At 50.6% G+C, this 24,024-nt stretch overlaps 1 protein-coding gene across 1 annotated transcript in view; it reads left to right on the top strand.

Moving 5' to 3' along the window:
* The first annotated feature begins 2,365 nt into the window (after positions 1 to 2,365).
* Positions 2,366 to 24,024, top strand: part of SUPT16H (SPT16 homolog, facilitates chromatin remodeling subunit) — a 44,730-nt gene continuing 23,071 nt past the window's right edge. Inside the window, exons 1-13 of the mRNA XM_077789934.1 lie at positions 2,366 to 2,481; positions 4,049 to 4,141; positions 6,169 to 6,339; positions 7,561 to 7,713; positions 8,840 to 8,986; positions 9,903 to 10,054; positions 11,041 to 11,213; positions 13,737 to 13,827; positions 13,946 to 14,019; positions 17,397 to 17,509; positions 18,436 to 18,501; positions 19,764 to 19,859; positions 21,726 to 21,841. Of these exons, the coding sequence (XP_077646060.1) occupies positions 2,416 to 2,481; positions 4,049 to 4,141; positions 6,169 to 6,339; positions 7,561 to 7,713; positions 8,840 to 8,986; positions 9,903 to 10,054; positions 11,041 to 11,213; positions 13,737 to 13,827; positions 13,946 to 14,019; positions 17,397 to 17,509; positions 18,436 to 18,501; positions 19,764 to 19,859; positions 21,726 to 21,841 (1,511 nt within the window). The 5' untranslated portion in view covers positions 2,366 to 2,415. The remainder of the gene's footprint in view (positions 2,482 to 4,048; positions 4,142 to 6,168; positions 6,340 to 7,560; positions 7,714 to 8,839; positions 8,987 to 9,902; positions 10,055 to 11,040; positions 11,214 to 13,736; positions 13,828 to 13,945; positions 14,020 to 17,396; positions 17,510 to 18,435; positions 18,502 to 19,763; positions 19,860 to 21,725; positions 21,842 to 24,024) is intronic.

The following is a 24,024-nucleotide window of genomic DNA, read 5'->3' as shown; positions in this document are numbered from 1 at the left end:
CTAATTACCCTCATCATTAATTAACTTCATTAACTTCCTCATTTCCCTCCTTATTACTCTCCTCATTAATTAACCTCCTCATTAATTACCCTCCTCATTACCCCCCTAATTAACCTCCTCATTCTTTAACCTCCTCATTACCCTCCTCATTAATTAACCTCTTTATTAACCTCCTCATTAATTAACCTCCTTATTAACCTCCTCATTACCCTTCTCATTAACCTCCTCATTAATTAAGCTCCTCATTACCCTTCTCATTAACCTCCTCATTAATTAATCTCCTCCCTGGCCTCCCTTCGTTTGTCCCGCCCCCCGATAGCCACCCCAATTAATTAATGAATTAATTGGTAATTAACGATCCCCGCTCTCACGTCTCCCCCTCAGGATTTTCCTGCTTTGTTTTTTTCTTGCTTTGGTTTTTAGTTTTTTTTTTCCGGTTTATTTTTTTGGGTTTTTTGGGGGTTTTGGGGTTTTTTATAAAATTTTTCAGAGTTTTTTTTGTTGGTTTTTTTTGTCCCAGTTTTTTGTGAGGTTTTTTTTTGGAGAGGGGGTTCAAGGTTTTTTTTGTTTGTTTGCTGGGGTTTTTTTGGGTTTTTTTGTAAATTTTTTTAGAGGGTTTTTTTTTCTTTTTTTTTGGCGTTTTTTCAGTTTTTTACGTTTTTTGGGGGTTTTTTAAATTTTTTTTTGTGGGTATTTTTTGGTGTTTTTCGGAGTTTTTAAAGAATTTTTTGGTGGTTTTTTTTTTTTGTTTTCTTTTTTAATTTTTTGGAGGGGTTTTGCTTTTTTTCCTTTTTTTGTTTTTGTTATTTTGGGTTTTTTTAAAGGTGTTTTTTTTGTTTGCTGGGGTTTTTTTTGGGGGGTGTTTTTTGTTAATTTTTTTCAGGCCTTTTTGTTTTTTCTCATCTTTCCACATTTCTTAAGGCTTTTTACATTTTTTCTCATCCTTTTAAATTTTCATAGTTTTTTTTTTTTTTCATTTTTTTTACTTCCTTGGGGTTTCTTAAAAACTTTTCTCGGGCTTTTTTCTTCCATTTTGTTTGGTTATTTTTTATTTGGTGTTTTTTGTTTTTCTTTTGTTTCTTTTTTGGGTTTTTTTTTTTCTTTTTTTCCTTTGGGTATTTTTTTCTGTTTTTTCTGTATTTTTGCCTCGTTTTGGTGCTCTCTGTCCTCTCCCCCTCCATCTCCCTCCCTCTCCCTATTTCCTTCTCCATCTCCCTCTCCATTTCTCTCCCTCTCCTCCTCCTCCATCTCCCATTTCCATCTCTCCCTGTCTCCATCTCCCTCTTCCCATCTCCATTTCCCTCCTTTCTCTCCCTCTCCATCTCCCTCCTCCTCCATCTCCCCCTCCATTTTCCTCTCTCCATCTCCCTCTCCCTCTCTCCTCCTCCCTCTCCATCTCCCTCTCTCCATTTCCTTTCCCCTCCCCTCCCTCCCTCTCCATTTCCTCTCCCTCTCCATTTCTCTCTCTGTCTCCATCTCCCTCATTTCCTTTCCCCTCCATCTCCCTCCCCATCTCCCTCTCCATTTCTCTCCCTCACTCTCTCCTCCTCCATCTCCCTCTCTCCCTCTCCATTTCTCTCTGTCTCCATCTCCCTCATTTCCTTTCCCCTCCATCTCCCTCCCCATCTCCCTCTCCATTTCTCTCCCTCACTCTCTCCTCCTCCATCTCCCTCTCTCCCTCTCCATTTCTCCCTCCCTTTCCTCTCCCTCTCCATTTCTGTCTCCATCTCCCTCTCCCCATTTCCTTTCCGCTCCTCTCCCTCCCCATCTCTCTCTCCCTCCCCATCTCTCTCTCCCTCCCCATCTCTCTCTCCCTCCCCATTTCTCTCCCTCTCCATTTCTCTCCCTCTCCATTTCTCTCCCTCTCCTCCATTTCTCCTCCTCCATTTCTCCCTCCCCATCACGTGACCCCTCTGGCCCCGCCCCTTTTCCCGCCTTTTCCCCTCCGCAGGCGCGAGGGGGGGGCGGTCACGTGACGCCGGCGCCCCGCGCTCCCCTTTTCCCGCCTCTCCGCCGTCACGTGACCCCCCGTTCCTTTTCCCCCCCCTCACCGATTTCACCCGCATTTGTTTGTTTTTTTGTTTGTTTTTTTGTGTGTTTTTTCCCCTTTCCCCCCATTTTCCTCCTCCTTTTTCTCATCCAAACTCCCCCTTTCCCCTCCCCGGCCGCTCTTTTCCCCTCCCTCACCGTCTCCTCCTCCGCCTCCCGCCCTTCGCGCGCGCACCGGAAGCGGAAGTCGCCTCAGGCGGCGCTTCCGGCGGGCGCCGCGGCGCGGCACGGGCGGCAGCGGCAGCGGCGGCGGCGGAGGAGGAGGAGGAGGAGGAGGAGGAGGAGGAGGCGGCCGAGCGGAGGAAGGTCCCGCCCCGCCCCGGCGGTTCCCCGCCCGGCTCCGGCGGGGCCGCGGCCGGGCCGCTGATGGCGCTGAGCCTGGACCGCGAGGCCTTCGCGCGGCGGCTGCGGCGGCTCTACGCCAGCTGGCAGGTGGGGGAGGGGCGGGGGGAGGGGGCTGGGGGGGGGTTGGGGGGAACTTGGGGGATTTCAGGGGGATTTGGGCGGTTTGAGGGGAATTTGGGGGGGTTTGAGGGGAACTTGGGGGATTTCAGGGGCTTTGAGAGAAATTTGGGGGGTTTGAGGGGAACTTGGGGGATTTCAGGGGGATTTGGGCGGTTTGAGGGGGTTTGGGGGGAACTTGGGGGGTTTGGGGGGGATTTGGGGTGGATTTGGGGGGTTTGGGGTAAATTTGGGGCGTTTGAGGGGGTTTGGGGGTAAATTTGGGGAGTTTGAGGGGGGGTTGAGGGAAACTTGGGGGATTTCAGGGGGATTTGGGGGGTTTGGGGTAAATTTGGGGGGGTTGAGGGAAATTTGGGGGATTTGAGGTGAATTTGGGGGCTTTGAGGGGGATTTGAGGGGAATTTGGGGGATTTCAGGGGGTTTGAGGGGAATTTGGGGGATTTGAGGGAAATTTGGGGGATTTGAGGGAAATTTGGGGGATTTGAGGGGGATTTGGGGTGGATTTGGGGGGTTTGGGGTAAATTTGGGGGGTTTGAGGGGGGGTTGAGGGAAATTTGGGGGATTTGAGGGAAATTTGGGAGATTTGAGGGGGTTTGAGGGAAACTTGGGGGGTTTGGGGTAAATTTGGGGGGTTTGGGGTAAATTTGGGGGATTTGGGTGGTTTGGGGTAAATTTGGGGGGCTTGAGGGGGATTTGGGATGAATTTGTGGGATTTGGGGGGTTTGAGGGGAATTTAGGGGGTTTGGGGTGAATTTGGGGGGTTTGGGGTAAATTTAGGGAGTTTGAGGTAAATTTGAGGGGGATTTTGTAGGTTTGGGGTAAATTTGGGGGGCCTGAGGGGGTTTGGGGGTTTTGGGGTGAATTTGGTTTAAATTTTTGGCAGTTTGAGGTGAATTTGGGGGTTTTGGGGTGAATTTGGAGGGGTTGAGGTGAATTCGGGGGATTTGGGGTGAATTTGGGGCATTTGAGGTAAATTTGGGGGGTTTAGGGAAATCTGGGGGGGCTGAGGGAATGTTGAGGGTTTGGAGTGAATTTGGGGTGAATTTTGTGGAATTTGGGGCTGCTGCAGGGGATTTTTGGGGGTGAATTTGGGGCTGGTGTAGGGGATTTTTTGGGGTGAAATTGGGTGAATTTGGAGCTCCTGTAGGGGATTTTTTTGGGTGGATTCAGGGTTCCTGCAGGGGATTTTTTGGGGTGAAATTGGGTGAATTTGGGGTTGCTGATGGAGGATATTTTGGGGTAAATTTGGGGTTTCTGCAGAGGAATTTTTGGGGTGAATTTGGGGCTGCTTCAGGGGAATTTTTTGGGTGAATTTGGGGGTGCCAATTGGGAATTTTTGGGGTGAATTTGGGTGATTTTGGGTCGCCTGCCCCCAGAAAGGCAAAGATGAGTTTGGCGGTGTCAGTGTTGGGGAAATTTTGGGGTAAATTTGGGGTAAATTCGGGGTTGTTGCAGGGATATTTTGGGGTGAATTTGGGGCTGCTGCAGGGGTGATTTTGGGGTGAATTTGGCTGATTTTGGGTCTCCTGCCCCACAGAAAGGCGAGGATGAGTTCGGCGGCGTCGACGCCATCGTGGTGGCCGTGGGCGTGGACGAGGAGATCGTCTACGCCAAGTCCACGGCGCTGCAGGTGGGCAAAAAAACAGAAAATAAACTAAAATCTGGGGGGAAAATCCTGAATTCTGGGAAAAAAACCCAAATCCTGAGGAAAAGCCCGAAATTCCTGAGAAAAACCCCAAAAATCTCAGTGTAAAATCCCAAAATCCTGGGAAAAAAACAAAATCATGAGGAAAAACTTGAAGTTCGTGAGGAAAACTCCAAAAATGTTGGTGAAAAATTTAAAAATCCTGAAATCTTGGGGAAAAAAACAAAATCGTGAGGAAAACCCCAAAATCTGTGTGAAAAATCCCGAAATTCTGGGAAAAAAACCAAAATCATGAGGAAAACCCCGAAATTCCTGAGAAAACCCCCAAAATCCCTTTTGGTTTCATTTTTGGGTACATTTTCTCATTTTTGGGCAAATTCTCCCAGTTTGGGCTGAATTTTATCATTTTTAGGGGCATCCCTTCATTTTTGGGAAAATTTTCTCAATTTTGGATGAATTTTCTCATTTTTTGGGATAAATCCCCCATTTTTTGGGTAAATCTCCCAATTTTAAAGTAAATCCCCCATTTTTGAGGTAAATCCCCCCAATTTTGGGATAAATCCCCCAATTTTGGGATAAATCCCCCATTTTTGGAGTAAATCCCCCATTTTTGGGGTAAAATCCTCCATTTTTGGGATAAATCCCCCCCATTTTGGGGTAAATCCCCCATTTTTGGGGTAAATTCCCCCATTTTAGGATAAATTTCCCCATTTTTGGCTGAATTCTCTCAGTTTTAGCTAGATTTCCTATTTTTGGGGTAAATCCCCCATTTTGGGGCAAATTTCCCCATTTTGGGGTAAATTCCCCCATTTTTGGGGTTTCTCTCCTGCTTTTGGGGACTTTCCCATCATTTTTGTCTGGTTCCTTTCGGGGTTTTCCTCATAAATTTTGGGGATTTTTGTTAATTTTGGGGTTTCTTGGTTCCTTTTTGGGGTTTTTTGTTCCTTTTTGGTTTTTTTTTGTTCCTTTTTGGGTTTTTTTGTTCCTTTTTGGGGTTTCTTGGTTCCATTTTGGGTTTTTTGTTCCTTTTTGGGGTTTTCATGATCCATTTTTGGGTTTCTTTGTCCCTTTTTGGTTTTTTTTGTCCATTTTGGGGTGTCCTTGATCCATTTTGAGGTTTTTTTGTTCCTTTTGGGGTTTTCCTGGTCCATTTTGGGGTTTCTTTTCTTCTTTTTGGGTTTTTTTGGTCTCTTTTGGGGTTTCTTTGTCTCTTTTTGGGTTTCCTTGGTCAGTTTTTGGTGTTTCCCAGCCGTTTATTGGGGTCTCCCTCATGATTTTTGGTGTATTTTGGAGATTTTTGGGGTTTCTCTGAGGTTTTTTGGGGTTCCTGGGTGGTTTTTGGGATTTCCCTGAGGTTTTTTGGGGTTCCTTGGTGGTTTTTTGGGTTACTCTGAGGTTTTTTGGATTTCTGGGTTATATTTTTGATTTCTCTGAGTTTTTTTGGGTTCCTGTGTGGTTTTTTGGGGTTCCTCTGAGGTTTTTTGGGGTTTGTGGGTGATTTTTTGGGATCTTGGGTGATTTTTTGGGTTCCTCTGAGGTTTTTTGGGTTCCTCTGAGGTTTTTTGGGTTTTCTCTGAGGTGTTTTGGGTTCCTCTGAGGTTTTTTGGGTTCCTCAGAGGTTTTTTGGATTCCTGGGTTATATTTTTGATTTCTCTGAGGTTTTTTGGATTCCTGGGTCATTTTTGGGGCGTTCTGATGGATTTTGGGGTTCTCCAGACGTGGCTCTTTGGCTACGAGCTGACGGACACGGTGATGCTGTTCTGCCAGGAGCTCATCTTTGGGTTCCTGGGTGGATTTTTGGGTTCCTCTGAGGTTTTTTGGGTTCCTCTCAGGTTTTTTGGGGTTCCTCTGAGGTTTTTTGGGTTTTCTCTGAGGTGTTTTGGCTTCCTCTGAGGTTTTTTGGGTTCCTCAGAGGTTTTTTGGGTTCCTCAGAGGTTTTTTGGGTTTCTCTGAGGTTTTTTGGATTCCTGGGTCACTTTTGGGGCGTTCTGATGGATTTTGGGGCTCTCCAGACGTGGCTCTTCGGCTACGAGCTGACGGACACGGTGATGCTGTTCTGCGAGGAGCGCGTCCTGTTCCTGGCCAGCCGGAAGAAAGTCGAGTTCCTCAAGCAGGTGGCGCCGGCCAAGGGCGCCGAGGGCACCAACGGCCTCCCGGCGGTCACGCTGCTGGTCCGCGAGAAGGTGGGGACCTTTTGGGGCGATTTTGGGGGGTTTTGGTCAACTTGGGGTCATGCTGCTGGTCCGCGAGAAGGTGGAGACCTTTTGGGGCGATTTTGGGATGTTTTGGGCCAATTTTGGGGGGTTTTGGGTCATTTTGGGGTTTTTTGGGGCCATTTTGAGTCATCTTCAGGTCACTGGAGGCCATTTTAGGGTGCTGGAGGCCATTTTGGGGCATTTTGGGTCTTTTTGGGGTCCTGGTGGCTGTTTTGGGGTTTCAGAGGCCATTTTGGGGTAATTTTGGGGTTTTTAGGGGTCCTGGTGGCCATTTTGGGGTCCCGGTGGCCATTTTGCTGTCCTGGAGGCCATTTTGGGGTCATTTGGAGTTTTTTTGGGGTCCCGGTGTCCATTTTGAGGCCACTTTGGGGTCCTGGTGTCAATTTTGGGCCACTTTGGGGTCACTTTGGGTTTTGGTGGCCATTTTAGTGTCCCGGTGTCCATTTTGAGGCCACTCTGGGTTCTTGGGGGCCATTTTAGTGTCCTGGGGGCCATTTTGGGTCATTCTGGGGTCCAGGGTGCCATTTTGGTGTCCCTGGGAGCCATTTTGGAGTCTTGGAGGCCATTTTAGGGTCTTGGAGGCCATTTTGGGGTCCTGGAAGCCATTTTCGAGTCCAGGGCGCCATTTTGGGGTCCTGGAGGCCATTTTGAGATAATTTATGGGTTTTTGGGGGTCCTGGAGGCCATTTTGGTGTCATGGTGTCCATTTTGGTGTTCCCGGGCGCCATTTTGAGCTCCTAGAGACCATTTTGGAGTCCCCGGGTGCCATGTTGAGGTCGCTTTGGTTTTGGTGGCCATTTTGGTGTCCTGGTGTCCATTTTGGTGTCCCCGGGCGCCATTTTGGTGTCCCCGGGAGCCATTTTGGAGTCCCCGGGCGCCATGTTGAGGTTGCTTTGGTTTTGGTGGCCATTTTGGTGTCCTGGTGTCCATTTTGGTGTTCCCGGGCGCCATTTTGGTGTCCTGGTGTCCATTTTGGTGTCCTGGTGTCCATTTTGGTGTTCCCGGGCGCCATTTTGAGCTCCTAGAGACCATTTTGGAGTCCCTGGGCGCCATGTTGAGGTCGCTTTGGTTTTGGTGGCCATTTTGGTGTCCCCTGGCGCCATTTTGGAGTCCCCGGGCGCCACGTTGAGGTCGCTTTGGTTTTGGTGGCCGTTTTGGGGTGACCCTCCGGGTTTTTGGGCGCCGCAGAACGAGAGCAACAAGGCCAACTTCGAGAAGCTGCTGGAGGCGCTGCGGAGCAGCCGCGCCGGGCGCCGCCTCGGCGTCTTCGCCAAGGACAAGTTCCCCGGCGACTTCCTGAGGAGCTGGAACGACGCCCTGGCCAAGGAGGGCTTCGAGAAGGTCCGGGGGGGCAGAGTTGGGTTGGGGTTGGGTTGGGTGGGTCAAAGTTGGGTTGGGGTTGGGTTGGGTGGGTCAGGGTTGGGTCGGAAGAGTCGAAGTTGGGTCAGAATGGTCAAAGTTGGGTTGGAAGAGAAGAAGTTGGATCAGAATGGTCAGAATTGGGTTGGAAGGGTCGAAGTTGGGTCAAAGTTGGGTTGGATGGGTCAAAGTTGGGTTGGATGAATTGGAATTGGGTTGGAAGGGTCAGAGTTGGGTTGGAAGAGTAGAAGTTGGGTTGGAAGAGTCAAGGTTGGGTTGGAAGAGTTGGAATTGAGTTGGAAGAGTCAAACTTGGCTTGGAAGAGTCAAAGTTGGGTCGGAACGGTCAACGTTGGGTCGGAACGGTCAACGTTGGGTTGGAAGAGTCAAAGTTGGGTCAGAAGGGTCAAGGTTGGGTTGGAAGAGTTGGAATTGGGTTGGAAGAGTCAAAGTTGGGTTGGAAGGGTCAAAGTTGGGTCGGAAGGGTCAACATTGGGTCGGAAGGGTCAACGTTGGGTTGGAAGAGTCAAAGTTGGGTCAGAAGGGTCAATGTTGGGTCAGAAGGGTCAACGTTGGGTCAGAAGGGTCAACGTTGGCTCAGAAGGGTCAAGGTTGGGTTGGAAGAGTTGGAATTGGGTTGGAAGAGTCAAATTTGGGTTGGAAGAGTAGAAGTTGGCTTGGAAGGGGTCAGTGTTGGGTTGGAAGGGTCAATGTTGGGTCAGAAGGGTCAAGGTTGGGTTGGAAGGGTCAGTCTTGGGTCAGAAGGGTAAAGGTTGGGTTGGAAGGGTCAAGGTTGGGTTGGAAGGGTCAACGTTGGGTCGGAACTGTCAAAGTTGGGTTGGAAGAGTCAAACTTGGCTTGGAAGAGTCAAAGTTGGGTTGGAAGGGTCAAAGTTGGGTCGGAAGAGTCAACGTTGGGTCAGAAGGGTCAACGTTGGGTCAGAAGGGTCAATGTTGGGTCAGAAGGGTCAAGGTTGGGTTGGAAGGGTCAATGTTGGGTCGGAACAGTCAAAGTTGGGTCGGAACGGTCAACGTTGGGTCAGAAGGGTCAAAGTTGGGTCGGAACGGTCAACGTTGGGTCGGAAGGGTCAACGCTGGCCGTCGCCGCAGGTGGACGTCAGCGCGGCCGTGGCGCAGGCCATGGCGGCCAAGGAGGAGGTGGAGCTGCAGCTGATGCGCAAGGCGGCCGCCATCACCTCCGAGGTCTTCACCAAGTTCTTCAAGGAGCGCGTCATGGAGATCGTCGACGCCGACGAGGTTGGGGCCAAATCCGGCGGGTTTGGGTCCGGGTTGGGGCAAAAATTGGAGTTTAGAGGTTGGGTTGGGTCAAAAATTGGAATTTGAGATTGGGTTGGTCAAAAATTGGAGTTTTGAGGTTGGGTTGGGTCAAAAGTTGGATTTTGAGGTTGAGTTGGGTCAAAAATTGGATTTTGAGATTGGGTTGGGTCAAAAATTGGAGTTTTGGGTTTGGGTTGGGTCAAAAATTGGAGTTTTGAGGTTGAGTTGGGTTAAAATTGGATTTTGAGGTTGAGTTGGGTCAAAAATTAGAATTTTGAGGTTGGGTTGAGTTAAAAATTGGAGTTTTAAGGTTGAGTTGGGTTAAAATTGGATTTTAAGGTTGGGTTGGGTTAAAAATTGAAGTTTTGGGGTCACCCTGAAATCCTGGCTGAAAATGGGGATTTTTTTGCCGAAAATCGGGATTTTCTTGCCAAAATCGGGTTTTTTTTGGGCTAAAAATCAGGAGTTTTGTCTGAAAATTAGATTTTTTTGTCCAAAATCCTGGAATTGCCGTTTTCACCCTGAAATCCCGGCCTAAAATCGGGGTTTCCTGGCCAAAAATTGAGATTTTTCTGCCTAAAATTCGGGAATTTCTGACCAAAAATCACGTTTTTTTGCCAAAATTCCAGAATTGGCATTTTCACTCCAAACCTGGGATTTTTTGCCTGAAAATTTGTGTTTTCACCCCAAAATCCTGGCTGACAATTTGGGCTTTCAGACCAAAAACCAAAAACAGGGATTTTCCCTCTGAAAATTCGGATTTTTTGGCCAAAAATCGCCGTTTTTTCGCGTAAAATCGCCGTTTTTTCGCCGAAAATCGGGTTTTTTTCACCGAAATCGCAGAATTGTGTTTTTTTGCCCCAAACTGACGCTGTGATGACGTCACTGCCCGCAGAAGGTGCGGCACAGCAAGCTGGCCGAGGCGGTGGAGAAAGCCATCGAGGAGAAGAAATTCCTGGCGGGCGCCGACCCCTCGGCCGTGGAGATGTGCTACCCCCCCATCATCCAGAGCGGCGGCAACTACAACCTCAAATTCAGCGTCGTCAGGTACCCAAACCGCCTGGATTTGGGCAAATTTGGGCTGATTTACCGAGATTTGGAAAAAAAAACAAAATTAGCAAAAAACCGCCAAAAATTGATTAAATTTCGCCCAAAAAATTGGTTCACATTGGTCATCCAGAGTGGTGGCAATGGCAGCCTCAAGTTCAGCGTCGCCAGGTACCCAAAATCGCCTGGATTTGGGCAAATTTGGGCTGATTTACCAAGATTTGAAAAAAAAACAAAATTAGCAAAAAAACCGCCAAAAATTGACCAAATTTCGCCCAAAAAATTGGTCCACCTTGGTCATCCAGAGTGGTGGCAATGACAACCTCAAATTCAGCGTCGTCAGGTACCTAAAATCACCATTTTTGACCATTTTTTGTCGTTTTTTCACATTTTTTGGTAATTTCTCTGTTTTTCTCCCCATTTTTTCCCAAAATCCCGTTTTTTCACCCCAAACCCACAGCGACAAGTCCCACATGCACTTCGGGACCATCACCCCCATCCCTAACCCCATTTCTGACCCATTCCTGACCCAATTTCCCCATTTTTTGCCGTTCTTTTGCCGTTTTTGACAATTTCTCCATTTTTCTCCCCGTTTTTTCCCAAAATCCTGTTTTTTTGCCCCAAACCCACAGCGACAAGTCCCACATGCACTTCGGGGCCATCACCCCCATCCCTGACCCCATTTCTGTCCCGTTTCTGACCCAAAATCGCCGTTTTTGACCATTTTTTGTTGTTTTTTCACCGTTTTTGACAATTTCTCCGTTTTCCTCCCCGTTTTTTCCCAAAATCCCGTTTTTTCGCCCCAAACCCGCAGCGACAAGTCCCACATGCACTTCGGGGCCATCACCCCCATCCCTGACCCCATTTCTGACCCATTCCTGACCCAATTTCCCCATTTTTTGCCGTTTTTTCGCCGTTTTTGACAATTTCTCCATTTTTCCCCCCGTTTTTTCCCAAAATCCCGTTTTTTCACCCCAAACCCGCAGCGACAAGTCCCACATGCACTTCGGGGCCATCACCTGCTCCATGGGCATCCGCTACAAGTCCTACTGCTCCAACCTGGTGCGGACGCTGATGGTGGACCCGTCGCAGGAGATGCAGGAGCACTACGGGTTCCTGCTGGGGCTGCAGGAGGTGCTGCTGCGGGAGCTGCGGCACGGTGAGTGACCAGAGTGACCACTGAGTGACCACTGAGTGACCACAGTGACCACTGACTGACCAGAGTGACCACAGTGAGCACAGAGTGACCACACTGACCACTGACCCCACGGACACTACGGGTTCCTGCTGGGGCTGCAGGAGGTGCTGCTGCGGGAGCTGCGGCACGGTGAGTGACCGCTGAGTGACCGCTGAGTGACCACTGAGTGACCAGAGTGACCACTGAGTGACCAGAGTGACCACAGTGAGCACAGAGTGACCACACTGACCACTGACCCCACGGACACTACGGGTTCCTGCTGGGGCTGCAGGAGGTGCTGCTGCGGGAGCTGCGGCACGGTGAGTGACCGCTGAGTGACCATGAGTGACCACTGAGTGACCACTGAGTGACCAGAGTGACCACTGACTGACCAGAGTGACCACACTGACCACTGACCCCACGGACACTGCGGGTTCCTGCTGGGGCTGCAGGAGGTGCTGCTGCGGGAGCTGCGGCACGGTGAGTGACCAGAGTGACCGCTGAGTGACCAGAGTGACCACTGAGTGACCACTGACTGACCAGAGTGACCACTGACCCCACGGACACTGCGGGTTCCTGCTGGGGCTGCAGGAGGTGCTGCTGCGGGAGCTGCGGCACGGTGAGTGACCGCTGAGTGACCACTGACTGACCAGAGTGACCACAGTGAGCACAGAGTGACCACACTGACCACAGTGACCACTGACCCCACGGACACTACGGGTTCCTGCTGGGGCTGCAGGAGGTGCTGCTGCGGGAGCTGCGGCACGGTGAGTGACCGCCGAGTGACCGCTGAGTGACCACTGAGTGACCAGAGTGACCACTGACTGACCACTGACTGACCAGAGTGACCACAGTGAGCACTGACCCCACGGACACTACGGGTTCCTGCTGGGGCTGCAGGAGGTGCTGCTGCGGGAGCTGCGGCACGGTGAGTGACCAGAGTGACCACTGAGTGACCACTGAGTGACCACTGAGTGACCAGAGTGACCAGAGTGACCACTGACTGACCAGAGTGACCACAGTGAGCACAGAGTGACCACACTGACCACTGACCCCACGGACACTGCGGGTTCCTGCTGGGGCTGCAGGAGGTGCTGCTGCGGGAGCTGCGGCACGGTGAGTGACCAGAGTGACCACTGAGTGACCACTGAGTGACCAGAGTGACCACTGACTGACCAGAGTGACCACAGTGAGCACAGAGTGACCACACTGACCACTGACCCCACGGACACTGCGGGTTCCTGCTGGGGCTGCAGGAGGTGCTGCTGCGGGAGCTGCGGCACGGTGAGTGACCAGAGTGACCACTGAGTGACCACTGACTGACCAGAGTGACCACTGAGTGACCAGAGTGACCACTGACCCCACGGACACTGCGGGTTCCTGCTGGGGCTGCAGGAGGTGCTGCTGCAGGAGCTGCGGCACGGTGAGTGACCGCTGAGTGACCGCTGAGTGACCACTGAGTGACCAGAGTGACCACACTGACCACTGAGTGACCACAGTGACCACTGAGTGACCACACTGACCACAGTGACTGCAGAGTGACCACACTGACCACTGACTGACCACAGTGAGCACAGAGTGACCGCTGAGTGACCACTGAGTGACCATAGTGAGCACAGAGTGACCACAGTGACCACTGACTGACCACTGAGTGACCACTGAATGATCCCGAGTGACCGCTGACCCCTGAATGACCACTGAGTGACCATGAGTGACCACTGAGTGACCCCGAGTGAGTGTGAATGACCACTGAGTGACCCCGAGTGAGTGTGAATGACCCTGAGTGACCACTGAGTGACCGCCGAGTGACCGATGACCCATGAATGACCCAGATTGACTCTGAGTGACCACTGACCCCCGAGTGACCACTGAATGACCACGAATGACCCGAGTGACCCCAAATGACTGTGAATGACCTTGAGTGACCCTGAATGACCCCGAATGAGCACGAATGACCCCTGAGTGACCACTGAGTGACCACAGTGACCACACTGACCCCTGAGTGACCCCGACTGACCATTGAGTGACCACTGAGTGACCGAGAGTGACCGCTGACCCCTGAATGACCACGAATGTCCGCTGAGTGACCCCTGACTCCAAATGACTGTGAATGACCCTGAGTGACCCCGAATGACCACGAATGACCCCTGAGTGACCATGAGTGACTCCAAATGACCTTGAGTGACCACAAATGACCACGAATGTCCGCTGAGTGACCATGAGTGACTCCAAATGACCTTGAGTGACCCCGAATGACCACGAATGACCCCAAGTGACCACAAATGACCCTGAGTGACCGCTGAGTGACCAGAGTGACCACTGAGTGACCATGAGTGACCCCGAATGACCACGAATGACCCCGAGTGACCACGAATGACTCTGAGTGACCACGAATGACCCCGAGTGACCCCGAGTGACCGCTGAGTGACCACGAATGACCCTGAGTGACCACGAATGACCCCGAGTGACCCTGAGTGACCGCTGAGTGACCGCCGCTCCCGGCAGGCGCCCGGCTCTGCGACGTCTACGCCGCCGTCATGGACGTGGTCAAGAAGCAGCGGCCGGAGCTGCTGGGCAAGGTCACCAAGAACCTGGGGTGAGCGGGGTCAGGGGTCACCGCGGGGTCACCGCGGGGTCACCGCGGGGTCACCGCGGGGTCAGGGGTCACCGCGGGGTCACCGCGGGGTCACCGCGGGGTCGCTGTGGTCACTCAGGTTCGCCATGGGCATCGAGTTCCGCGAGGGCTCCCTGGTCATCAACAGCAAGAACCAGCAGCGCCTCAAGAAGGGTGAGAGACCCAAAACCGCCGGGTTTTACCCCAAAAACAGCGGGATTCCCAAATCCCGGGGTTATAGCCCAAAACCCCCAGGTTTGGACCCGAAATCCCCGGGTTTTAGCCCAAAAACAACGGGATTCCCAAATCCCGGGGTTATAGCCCAAAACCCCCGGGTTTGGCCCCGAAATCCCGGGGTTTTAGCCCAAAAATAACGAATACCCCCGGGTTTTGTTCCAAAATTCCGAAATCCCAGGGTTTTAGCCCAAAACCCCCGGGTTTGGACCCAAAATCCCCGGGTTTTAACCCAAAAATAACGAGATTCCCAAATCCCGGGGTTATAGCCCAAAACCCCCGGGTTTGGCCCCAAAATCCACGGGTTTTAGCCCAAAAATAACGAATATCCCCGGGTTTTGTTCCAAAATTCCCAAATCCTGGGGTTTTAGCCCAAAATCCCCGGGTTTGGCTCCGAAAATAACAAAATTCCTCGAGTTTTGTTCCAAAATTCCGAAATCCCAGGGTTTTAGCCCAAAATCCCTGGGATTGGCCCCAAAAATAACGAATATCCCCGGGTTTTGTTCCAAAATTCCGAAATCCCAGGGTTTTAGCCCAAAATCCCTGGGATTGGCCCCAAAAATAACTAATTCCCCCGGGTTTTGTTCCAAAATTCCGAAATCCAGGGGTTTTAGCCCAAAATCCCCGGGTTTGGCCCCGAAATCCTCGGGTTTTACCCCAAAAATAACTAAATTCCCGGGGTTTTACCCCAATAATACCCAAATTCACGGGTTTTACCCCAAAATACCCGGGTTTGGCCCCAGAAATAACGAGATTCTGAAATCCCGGGGTTTTAGCCCAAAATCTCCAGGTTTTGGCCCCAATAATACCCAAATTCACGGGTTTTACCCCAAAATCCCTGAATTTTGGCCCAAAATCCCAGGGTTTTTCCCCATAAATTCCTGAAATTTCGGATTTTTACCCCAAAATTCCGAATTCATGGGGTTTTACCCCAAAATCCCTGCTTTTTCCCCCATTTTAACCCCGTTTTTCCCCGTTTTTTCCCCGTTTTTTTTCCCGTTTTTCCCAAATTTCACTAGTTTAGTTTTTTCCCGATTTCCCGTGTTTTCGCCCCAAACCAGGCATGGCCTTTCAAACCCATTTTTGCCCATTTTTCCCCATTTTTCCCCCATTTTAACCCCGTTTTTCCCCGTTTTTTCCCCGTTTTTCCCCGTTTTTTCCCCGTTTTTTCCCCGTTTTTTTTCCCGTTTTTTCCCAAATTTCACTAATTCCGTTTTTTCCCGATTTCCCGTGTTTTCGCCCCAAACCAGGCATGGTGTTCAGCGTCACCGTGGGGCCTTTCAAACCCATTTTTGCCCATTTTTTCCCCATTTTAACCCCGTTTTTCCCCGTTTTTTTCCCCGTTTTTTCCCCGTTTTTTTTCCCGTTTTTTCCCAAATTTCACTAATTCCGTTTTTTCCCGATTTCCCGTGTTTTCGCCCCAAACCAGGCATGGTGTTCAGGGTCACCGTGGGGCCTTTCAAACCCATTTTTGCCCATTTTTCCCCCATTTTTCCCCCGTTTTTCCCCGTTTTTTTCCCCGTTTTTTCCCCGTTTTTTTTCCCGTTTTTTCCCAAATTTCACTAATTCCGTTTTTTCCCGATTTCCCGTGTTTTCGCCCCAAACCAGGCATGGTGTTCAGCGTCACCATGGGGCCTTTCAAACCCATTTTTCCCCGTTTTTCCCCGTTTTTTTCCCCGTTTTTCCCCCGTTTTTTTCCCGTTTTTTCCCAAATTTCACTAATTCCGTTTTTTCCCGATTTCCCGTGTTTTCGCCCCAAACCAGGCATGGTGTTCAGCGTCACCGTGGGGCCTTTCAAACCCATTTTTGCCCATTTTTCCCCCGTTTTTCCCCATTTTTTCCCCGTTTTTTCCCCGTTTTTTTTCCCGTTTTTTCCCAAATTTCACTAATTCCGTTTTTTCCCGATTTCCCGTGTTTTCGCCCCAAACCAGGCATGGTGTTCAGCGTCAACGTGGGGCCTTTCAAACCCATTTTTGCCCATTTTTCCCCCGTTTTTCCCCATTTTTTCCCCGTTTTTTCCCCGTTTTTTTTCCCGTTTTTTCCCAAATTTCACTAATTCCGTTTTTTCCCGATTTCCCGTGTTTTCGCCCCAAACCAGGCATGGTGTTCAGCGTCACCGTGGGGCCTTTCAAACCCATTTTTGCCCATTTTTTCCCCATTTTAACCCCGTTTTTCCCCGTTTTTTTCCCCGTTTTTTCCCCGTTTTTTTTCCCGTTTTTTCCCAAATTTCACTAATTTTGTTTTTTCCCAATTTCCCGTGTTTTCGCCCCAAACCAGGCATGGTGTTCAGCGTCAACGTGGGGCCTTTCAAACCCATTTTTTCCCCATTTTAACCCCGTTTTTCCCCGTTTTTTCCCCGTTTTTTTTCCCGTTTTTTCCCAAATTTCACTAATTTTGTTTTTTCCCAATTTCCCGTGTTTTCGCCCCAAACCAGGCATGGCCTTTCAAACCCATTTTTCCCCGTTTTTCCCCCATTTTAACCCCATTTTAACCCCGTTTTTCCCCGTTTTTTCCCCGTTTTTCCCCATTTTTTCCCCGTTTTTTCCCCGTTTTTTTTCCCGTTTTTTCCCAAATTTCACTAATTCCGTTTTTTCCCGATTTCCCGTGTTTTCGCCCCAAACCAGGCATGGTTTTCAGCGTCAACGTGGGGCCTTTCAAACCCATTTTTGCCCATTTTTCCCCCGTTTTTCCCCATTTTTTCCCCGTTTTTTCCCCGTTTTTTTTCCCGTTTTTTCCCAAATTTCACTAATTCCGTTTTTTCCCGATTTCCCGTGTTTTCGCCCCAAACCAGGCATGGTGTTCAGCGTCACCGTGGGGCCTTTCAAACCCATTTTTGCCCATTTTTTCCCCATTTTAACCCCGTTTTTCCCCGTTTTTTTCCCCGTTTTTTCCCCGTTTTTTTTCCCGTTTTTTCCCAAATTTCACTAATTTTGTTTTTTCCCAATTTCCCGTGTTTTCGCCCCAAACCAGGCATGGTGTTCAGCGTCAACGTGGGGCCTTTCAAACCCATTTTTTCCCCATTTTAACCCCGTTTTTCCCCGTTTTTTCCCCGTTTTTTTTCCCGTTTTTTCCCAAATTTCACTAATTTTGTTTTTTCCCAATTTCCCGTGTTTTCGCCCCAAACCAGGCATGGCCTTTCAAACCCATTTTTCCCCGTTTTTCCCCCATTTTAACCCCATTTTAACCCCGTTTTTCCCCGTTTTTTCCCCGTTTTTTCCCCGTTTTTCCCCGTTTTTTCCCCGTTTTTTTTCCCGTTTTTTCCCAAACTTCACTAATTTTGTTTTTTCCCGATTTCCCGTGTTTTCGCCCCAAACCAGGCATGGTGTTCAGCGTCAACGTGGGGCTGTCGGAGCTGCCGAACCGCGGCGCCGCGCGTCCCGAGGACCGGACCTACGCGCTCTTCCTGGGCGACACCGTATTGGTGGACGAGGTGGGCGGGGCCTCCCGGCCGGCCAATCACAGCCCGGCGCCTCCCCAAGCCGGCCAATCACAGCCCAGCCTGGCCCCGCCCCGGCCAATCACGTTTTGCGGTTCTGTCCCCTCGGCCAATCGTGTTCGCCCGGCCCGGGCCACACCCAGCGGTGTGTGCCCGCCCCTTTCTCTCAGCCAATCAGGTGCCGCTGTGTCCATTCTCTCAGCCAATCCCGTGTCCCCAGAGGAAAGCCCCGCCCCCATTCCCCAATAGCCAATGGCATGTGGCCCTGCTCATCCTCCCAGCCAATGGCATTTAGCCCCATCCCCATTGCAGCCAATCAGGTTTTACCACATCCCCGTGCCAGCCAATGGGCTGTAGCCCCATCCCCATCCCAGCCAATCAGGTTTTACCCCAACCCCGTCCCAGCCAATCGGGTTTAACCCCATCCCCGTGCCAGCCAATGGCATTTAGCCCCGTCCCCGTGCCAGCCAATGGGCTGCATCCCCTTCCCTGTGCCAGCCAATGGGCTGCAGCCCCTCCTGTCCCCCAGCCAATGGCATCTAGTCCCGTCCCCGTGCCAGCCAATGGCCTGTGGCCCCGCCCGTCCCCCAGCCAATGGGCTGCAGCCCTGTCCCCGTGCCGCCAATGGCATTTAGCCCCATGCCCGTGCCAGCCAATGGGCTGCGGCCCCGTCCCCGTGCCAGCCAATGGGCTGCGGCCCCGCCCGTCCCCCAGCCAATGGCATTTAGCCCCGTCCCCGTGCCAGCCAATGGGCTGCGGCGCCGCCCGTCCCCCAGCCAATGGCATTTAGCCCTGTCCCCGTGCCAGCCAATGGGCTGCGGCCCCGCCCGTCCCCCAGCCAATGGGCTGCGGCCCCGTCCCCGTGCCAGCCAATGGGCTGCGGCCCCGCCCGTCCCCCAGCCAATCAGGCGTCTCCGCAGGACGGCCCCGCGGTGCTGCTCACGGCCGTCAAGAAGAAGGTCAAGAACGTCGGCATCTTCCTCAAGGTGGGCCCAGTTTGGGGCAATTTGGGGCGTTTTGGGCATTTTGGGCACTTTGGGGGTTTTGGGGGGTTTTGAGGGTTTTGGAGGTTTTGGTTCATTTTGGGGTTTTTGATTCATTTTGAAGGTTTTGGTTCATTTTGGGGTTTTTGAGTGTTTTGGAGTTTTTGATTAATTTTGAAGGTTTTGGTTCATTTTGGGGTTTTTGAGTGTTTTGGGGTTTTTGATTAATTTTGAAGGTTTTGGTTCATTTTGGGGTTTTTGAGGGTTTTGGGGTTTTTGATTAATTTTGAAGATTTTGGTTCATTTTGAGATTTTTGAGGGTTTTGGGGTTTTTGGTTCATTTTGGGGTTTTTGGAGGTTTTCAGGGTTTTGGTTCATTTTGGGGGATTTTGGGGTTTTTGGTTTATTTTGGAGGTTTTGGTTCATTTTGGGGGATTTTGGGGATTTCGGGATTTCTGTGTTTTGGGATTTTTGTAAATGCTGTTTTTGGGATTTTGGGGTTTTTGGGATTTTGGGGTTTTTGGGGTTTCTGTTTTTTGGGATTTTTGTAAATTCCGTTTTTGAGATTTTGGGGATTTTGGGATTTTGGGGATTTTGGGATTTCAGGGTTTCTGTTTTTTGGGATTTTTGTAAATTCCGTTTCTGGAATTTTGGGTCTTTGGGGTTTCTGATTTTTGGGATTTTTGTAAATTCCGTTTTTGGGATTTCGGGGTTTCTGTTTTATGGGATTTTTGTAAATTCCGTTTTCGGGATTTCAGGGTTTCTGTTTTATGGGATTTTTGTAAATTCTGTTTTGGGGTTTTTGGGATTTTGTGGTTTCTGTTTTTTAGGATTTTTGTAAATTCCGTTTCTGGAATTTTGGGATTTCGGGGTTTCTGTTTTTTGAGATTTTTGTAAATTCTGTTTTTGGGATTTTGGGGTTTTGGGATTTCGGGGTTTCTGATTTTTGGGATTTTTGTAAATTCTGTTTTTGGGATGTTGGGGTTTTTGGGATTTAGGGGATTTTGGGATTTTGGGGTTTCTGATTTTTGGCATTTTTGTAAATCCCATTTTTGGGATTTTGGGGATTTGGGGATTTTGGGGTTTCTGATTTTTGGCATTTTTGTAAATCCCATTTTTGGGATTTTGGGGATTTGGGGATTTTGTGGTTTCTGATTTTTGGTATTTTTGTAAATCCCATTTTTGGGATTTTGGGGATTTGGGGATTTTGGGGTTTCTGATTTTTGGCATTTTTGTAAATCCCATTTTTGGGTTTTTCCCCCCAGAACGAGGACGAGGATGAGGAGGAGCCGGACAAGGACGAGGCCGAAGATCTCCTGGGCCGGAGCTCCCGGGCGGCGCTGCTGACCGAGCGGACCCGGGTGAGTGACCCCGAGTGACCCCGAGTGACCCCTGACCCCTGAGTGACCCCGAGTGACCCCGAGTGACCCCGAGTGACCACTGACCCCTGAGTGACCCCGAGTGACCACTGAGTGACCACTGAGTGACCCCGAGTGACCCCTGAGTGACCCCGAGTGACCACTGAGTGACCCCGAGTGACCACTGAGTGACCCCTGAGTGACCCCGAGTGACCCCGAGTGACCCCGAGTGACCACTGACCCCTGAGTGACCCCGAGTGACCACTGAGTGACCCCTGAGTGACCCCGAGTGACCACTGAGTGACCCCGAGTGACCCCGAGTGACCACAACCCCAAAAACGACCCAAAAAGCCAAAAAAAGTCCCAAAAATCCCCTAAAAATGCCTCAAAAATGACCCAAAATGGCCGTGAGTGACCCCCGAGTGACCACTGACCCCTGAGTGACCACTGAGTGACCACTGACCCCTGAGTGACCACTGAGTGACCACTGAGTGACCACAACCCCAAAAACGACACAAAAAGCCAAAAAAAGTCCCAAAAATCCCCTAAAAATGCCTCAAAAATGACCCAAAATGGCCGCGAGTGACCCCTGAGTGACCCTTGAGTGACCCTTGAGTGACCACAACCCCAAAAACGACCCAAAAATCTCAAAAAAATGCCCCAAAATCTCCTAAAAAAGCCCCGAAACTGCCCAAAAACGCCCCAAAACGGCCGCGAGTGACCAGTGAGTGACCAATGACCCCTGAGTGACCACTGAGTGACCACAACCCCGAGAATGACCAAAAAATTACCGAAAAATGCCCAAAAATGCCCCAAAACGGCCACGAGTGGCCATGAGTGACCACGAGTGACCCTTGAGTGACCACTGAGTGACCACAACCCCAAAAGTGACCAAAAAATTACCGAAAAATGCCCCGAAATTGCCCAAAAACGCCCCAAAACGGCCGCGAGTGACCAGGAGTGACCACGAGTGACCCTTGAGTGACCACTGAGTGACCACAACCCTAAAAACGTCCCAAAAATCTCAAAAAAATGCCCCAAAATCCCCTAAAAATTCCCCAAAACTGCCCAAAAATGCCCCAAAATGGCCGCGAGTGACCGCTGAGTGACCAATGACCCCTGAGTGACCACAACCCCAAAAACGACCCAAAAATCTCAAAAAAATGCCCCAAAAGCCCCAAAAATGCCCCAAAATGGCCACGAGTGACCCCTGAGTGACTCCTGAGTGACCCTTGAGTGACCCCTGAGTGACCACAACCCTGAAAATGACCAAAAAATTACTGAAAAATGCCCCAAAATGCCCCGAAACTGCCCAAAAACGCCCCAAAACGGCTGCGAGTGACCCCTGAGTGACCATGAGTGACCACAACCCCAAAGATGACCAAAAAATTACTCAAAAATGCCCCAAAACGGCTGCGAGTGACCAGGAGTGACCACGAGTGACCACAACCCCAAAAATGACCAAAAAATTACCGAAAAATGCCCAAAAATGCCCCAAAACTGCCCAAAAATGCCCCAAAACGGCCGCGAGTGACCAGGAGTGACCACAAGTGACCCCTGAGTGACCACTGAGTGACCACAACCCCAAAAGTGACCAAAAAATTACCGAAAAATGCCCCAAAATGGCCACGAGTGGCCATGAGTGACCACGAGTGACCCCTGAGTGACCACTGAGTGACCACAACCCCAAAAATGACCAAAAAATTACCGAAAAATGCCCAAAAATGCCCCGAAATTGCCCAAAAATGCCCCAAAACGGCTGCGAGTGACCGCTGAGTGACCGCTGAGTGACCCCTGAGTGACCCCTGAGTGACCCCTGAGTGACCTCGAGTGACCGCTGACCCCGGGTGACCTCTGACCCGGCCGCAGAACGAGCTGACCGCCGAGGAGAAGCGCCGGGCGCACCAGAAGGAATTGGCCACGCAGCTGAACGAGGACGCGCGGCGGCGCCTGACGGAGCAGCGCGGCGAGCAGCAGACCCAAAAGTGAGGGAATTCACCCCAAAAATAACGGGGTTTACCCAAAAGTGAGGGAATTCACCCCAAAACCGCAGGGTACCCGAACCGGGCAGGATGGGCCCAAAAGTGAGGGAATTCACCCCAAAAATAACGGGGTTTACCCAAAAGTGAGGGAATTCACCCCAAAAATAAAGGGATTAATCCAAAAGTGAGGGAATTCACCCCAAAAATAACGGGATTAACCCAAAACGGGCAGGATGGACCCAAAAGTGAGGGAATTCGCCCCAAAAATAACGGGATTAACCCGAACCGGGCAGGATGGACCCAAAAGTGAGGGAATTCACCCCAAAAATAAAGGGATTAATCCAAAAGTGAGGGAATTCGCCCCAAAACCGCAGGGTACCCGAACCGGGCAGGATGGGCCCAAAAGTGAGGGAATTCACCCCAAAAATAACGGGATGGACCCAAAAGTGAGGGAATTCGCCCCAAAAATAACGGGATTAGCACAAAAGTGAGGGAATTCACCCCAAAACCGCCTCAGTTAATCCAGACCGGGCAGGATGGGCCCAAAAGTGAGGGAATTCACCCCAAAAATAACGGGATTCACCCAAACCGGGCAGGATGGACCCAAAAGTGAGGGAATTCGCCCCAAATATAACGGGATTAATCCAAAACGGGCAGAATGAACCCAAAAGGTACGGGATTCGCCCCAAAAATAACGGGGTTTACCCAAAAGTGAGGGAATTCACCCCAAAACCGCCTCAGTTAATCCAGACCGGGCAGGATGGGCCCAAAAGTGAGGGAATTCACCCCAAAAATAACGGGATTAACACAAAAGTGAGGGAATTCGCCCCAAAACGGCCTCAGTTAATCCAAACCGGGCAGGATGGACCCAAAAGTGAGGGAATTCGCCCCAAAAATAACGGGATTAACACAAACCAGGCAGGATGGACCCAAAAGTGAGGGAATTCGCCCCAAAAATAACGGGATTCACCCAAACCGGGCAGGATGGACCCAAAAGTGAGGGAATTCGCCCCAGAACGGGCAGAATTCCAGCCCCAAACTGCCCCATTCTTTACCCAAACCAGACTTTTCCCAAATCCCCCCGTTTTTGCCCCAAACTCCCCCATTTTTACCCCAAATCCCACATTTTCGCCCCAAATCGCCGTTTTTGCCCAAAACCGCCGTTTTTCGCCCCGATCCAGAGCGCAGAACGTGTCACTCACTCCCTGATCCCCTCTTTTCCCAAACCCCACCTGATTTTACCCCAATTCTCACCCCAAATCCCGGCGCTTTCACCCCAAATCGCCGTTTTTCACCCCAAATCGCCGATTTTGCCCAAAACCGCCGTTTTTCACCCCAATCCATAGCACAGAACATGTCAATCACTCCCCAAACTCCACTTTTCCCAAACCCCAGTTGATTCTGCCCCAATTCCTGCCCCAAATCCCCCCGTTTTCACCCCAAATTCCCGATTTTCACCCCAAACCGCCGTTTTTGCCCAAAATCGCCGTTTTTCGCCCCAATTCAGAGAATGGAACTCAAATGTTTCTTACATTCCGCAAACTTCACTTTTCCCAAACCCCCCATTCTCACCCCAAACCCTTTGTTCCTGCCCAAAATCCCCGCGTTTTCACCCCAAATAGCTGTTTTTCACCCCAAATGGCCGTTTTTGCCCAAAACCGCCGTTTTTCGCCCCAATCCATAGCACAGAACATGTCAATCACTCCCCAAACTCCACTTTTCCCAAACCCCAGTTGATTCTGCCCCAATTCCTGCCCCAAATCCCCGCGTTTTCACCCCAAATCCCCGCATTTTCACCCCAAATCCCCGTTTTTGCCCAAAACCGCCGTTTTTGCCCAAAACCGCCGTTTTTCACCCCAATCCAGAGCGCGGAACGTGTCGCTCACTCCCCAAACTCCACTTTTCCCAAACCCCAGTTGATTCTGCCCCAATTCCTGCCCCAAATCCCCACGTTTTCACCCCAAATCGCCGTTTTTCACCCCAAATCCCCGTTTTTGCCCAAAACCGCCGTTTTTCACCCCAATCCATAGCACAGAACATGTCCTTCACTCCCTCAACTCCACTTTTCCCAAACCCCAGTTGATTCTGCCCCAATTCTCACCCCAAATCCCCACGTTTTCACCCCAAATCCCCGTTTTCACCCCAAATCGCCGTTTTTCACCCCAAATCCCCGTTTTTGCCCAAAA

Source organism: Lonchura striata, chromosome 39 (genome assembly GCF_046129695.1).
Source record: "Lonchura striata isolate bLonStr1 chromosome 39, bLonStr1.mat, whole genome shotgun sequence".
NCBI lineage: Eukaryota > Metazoa > Chordata > Aves > Passeriformes > Estrildidae > Lonchura > Lonchura striata.
Note: the sequence above shows the minus strand (reverse complement) of the source record. Positions and strands in the feature narration are given on the sequence as shown.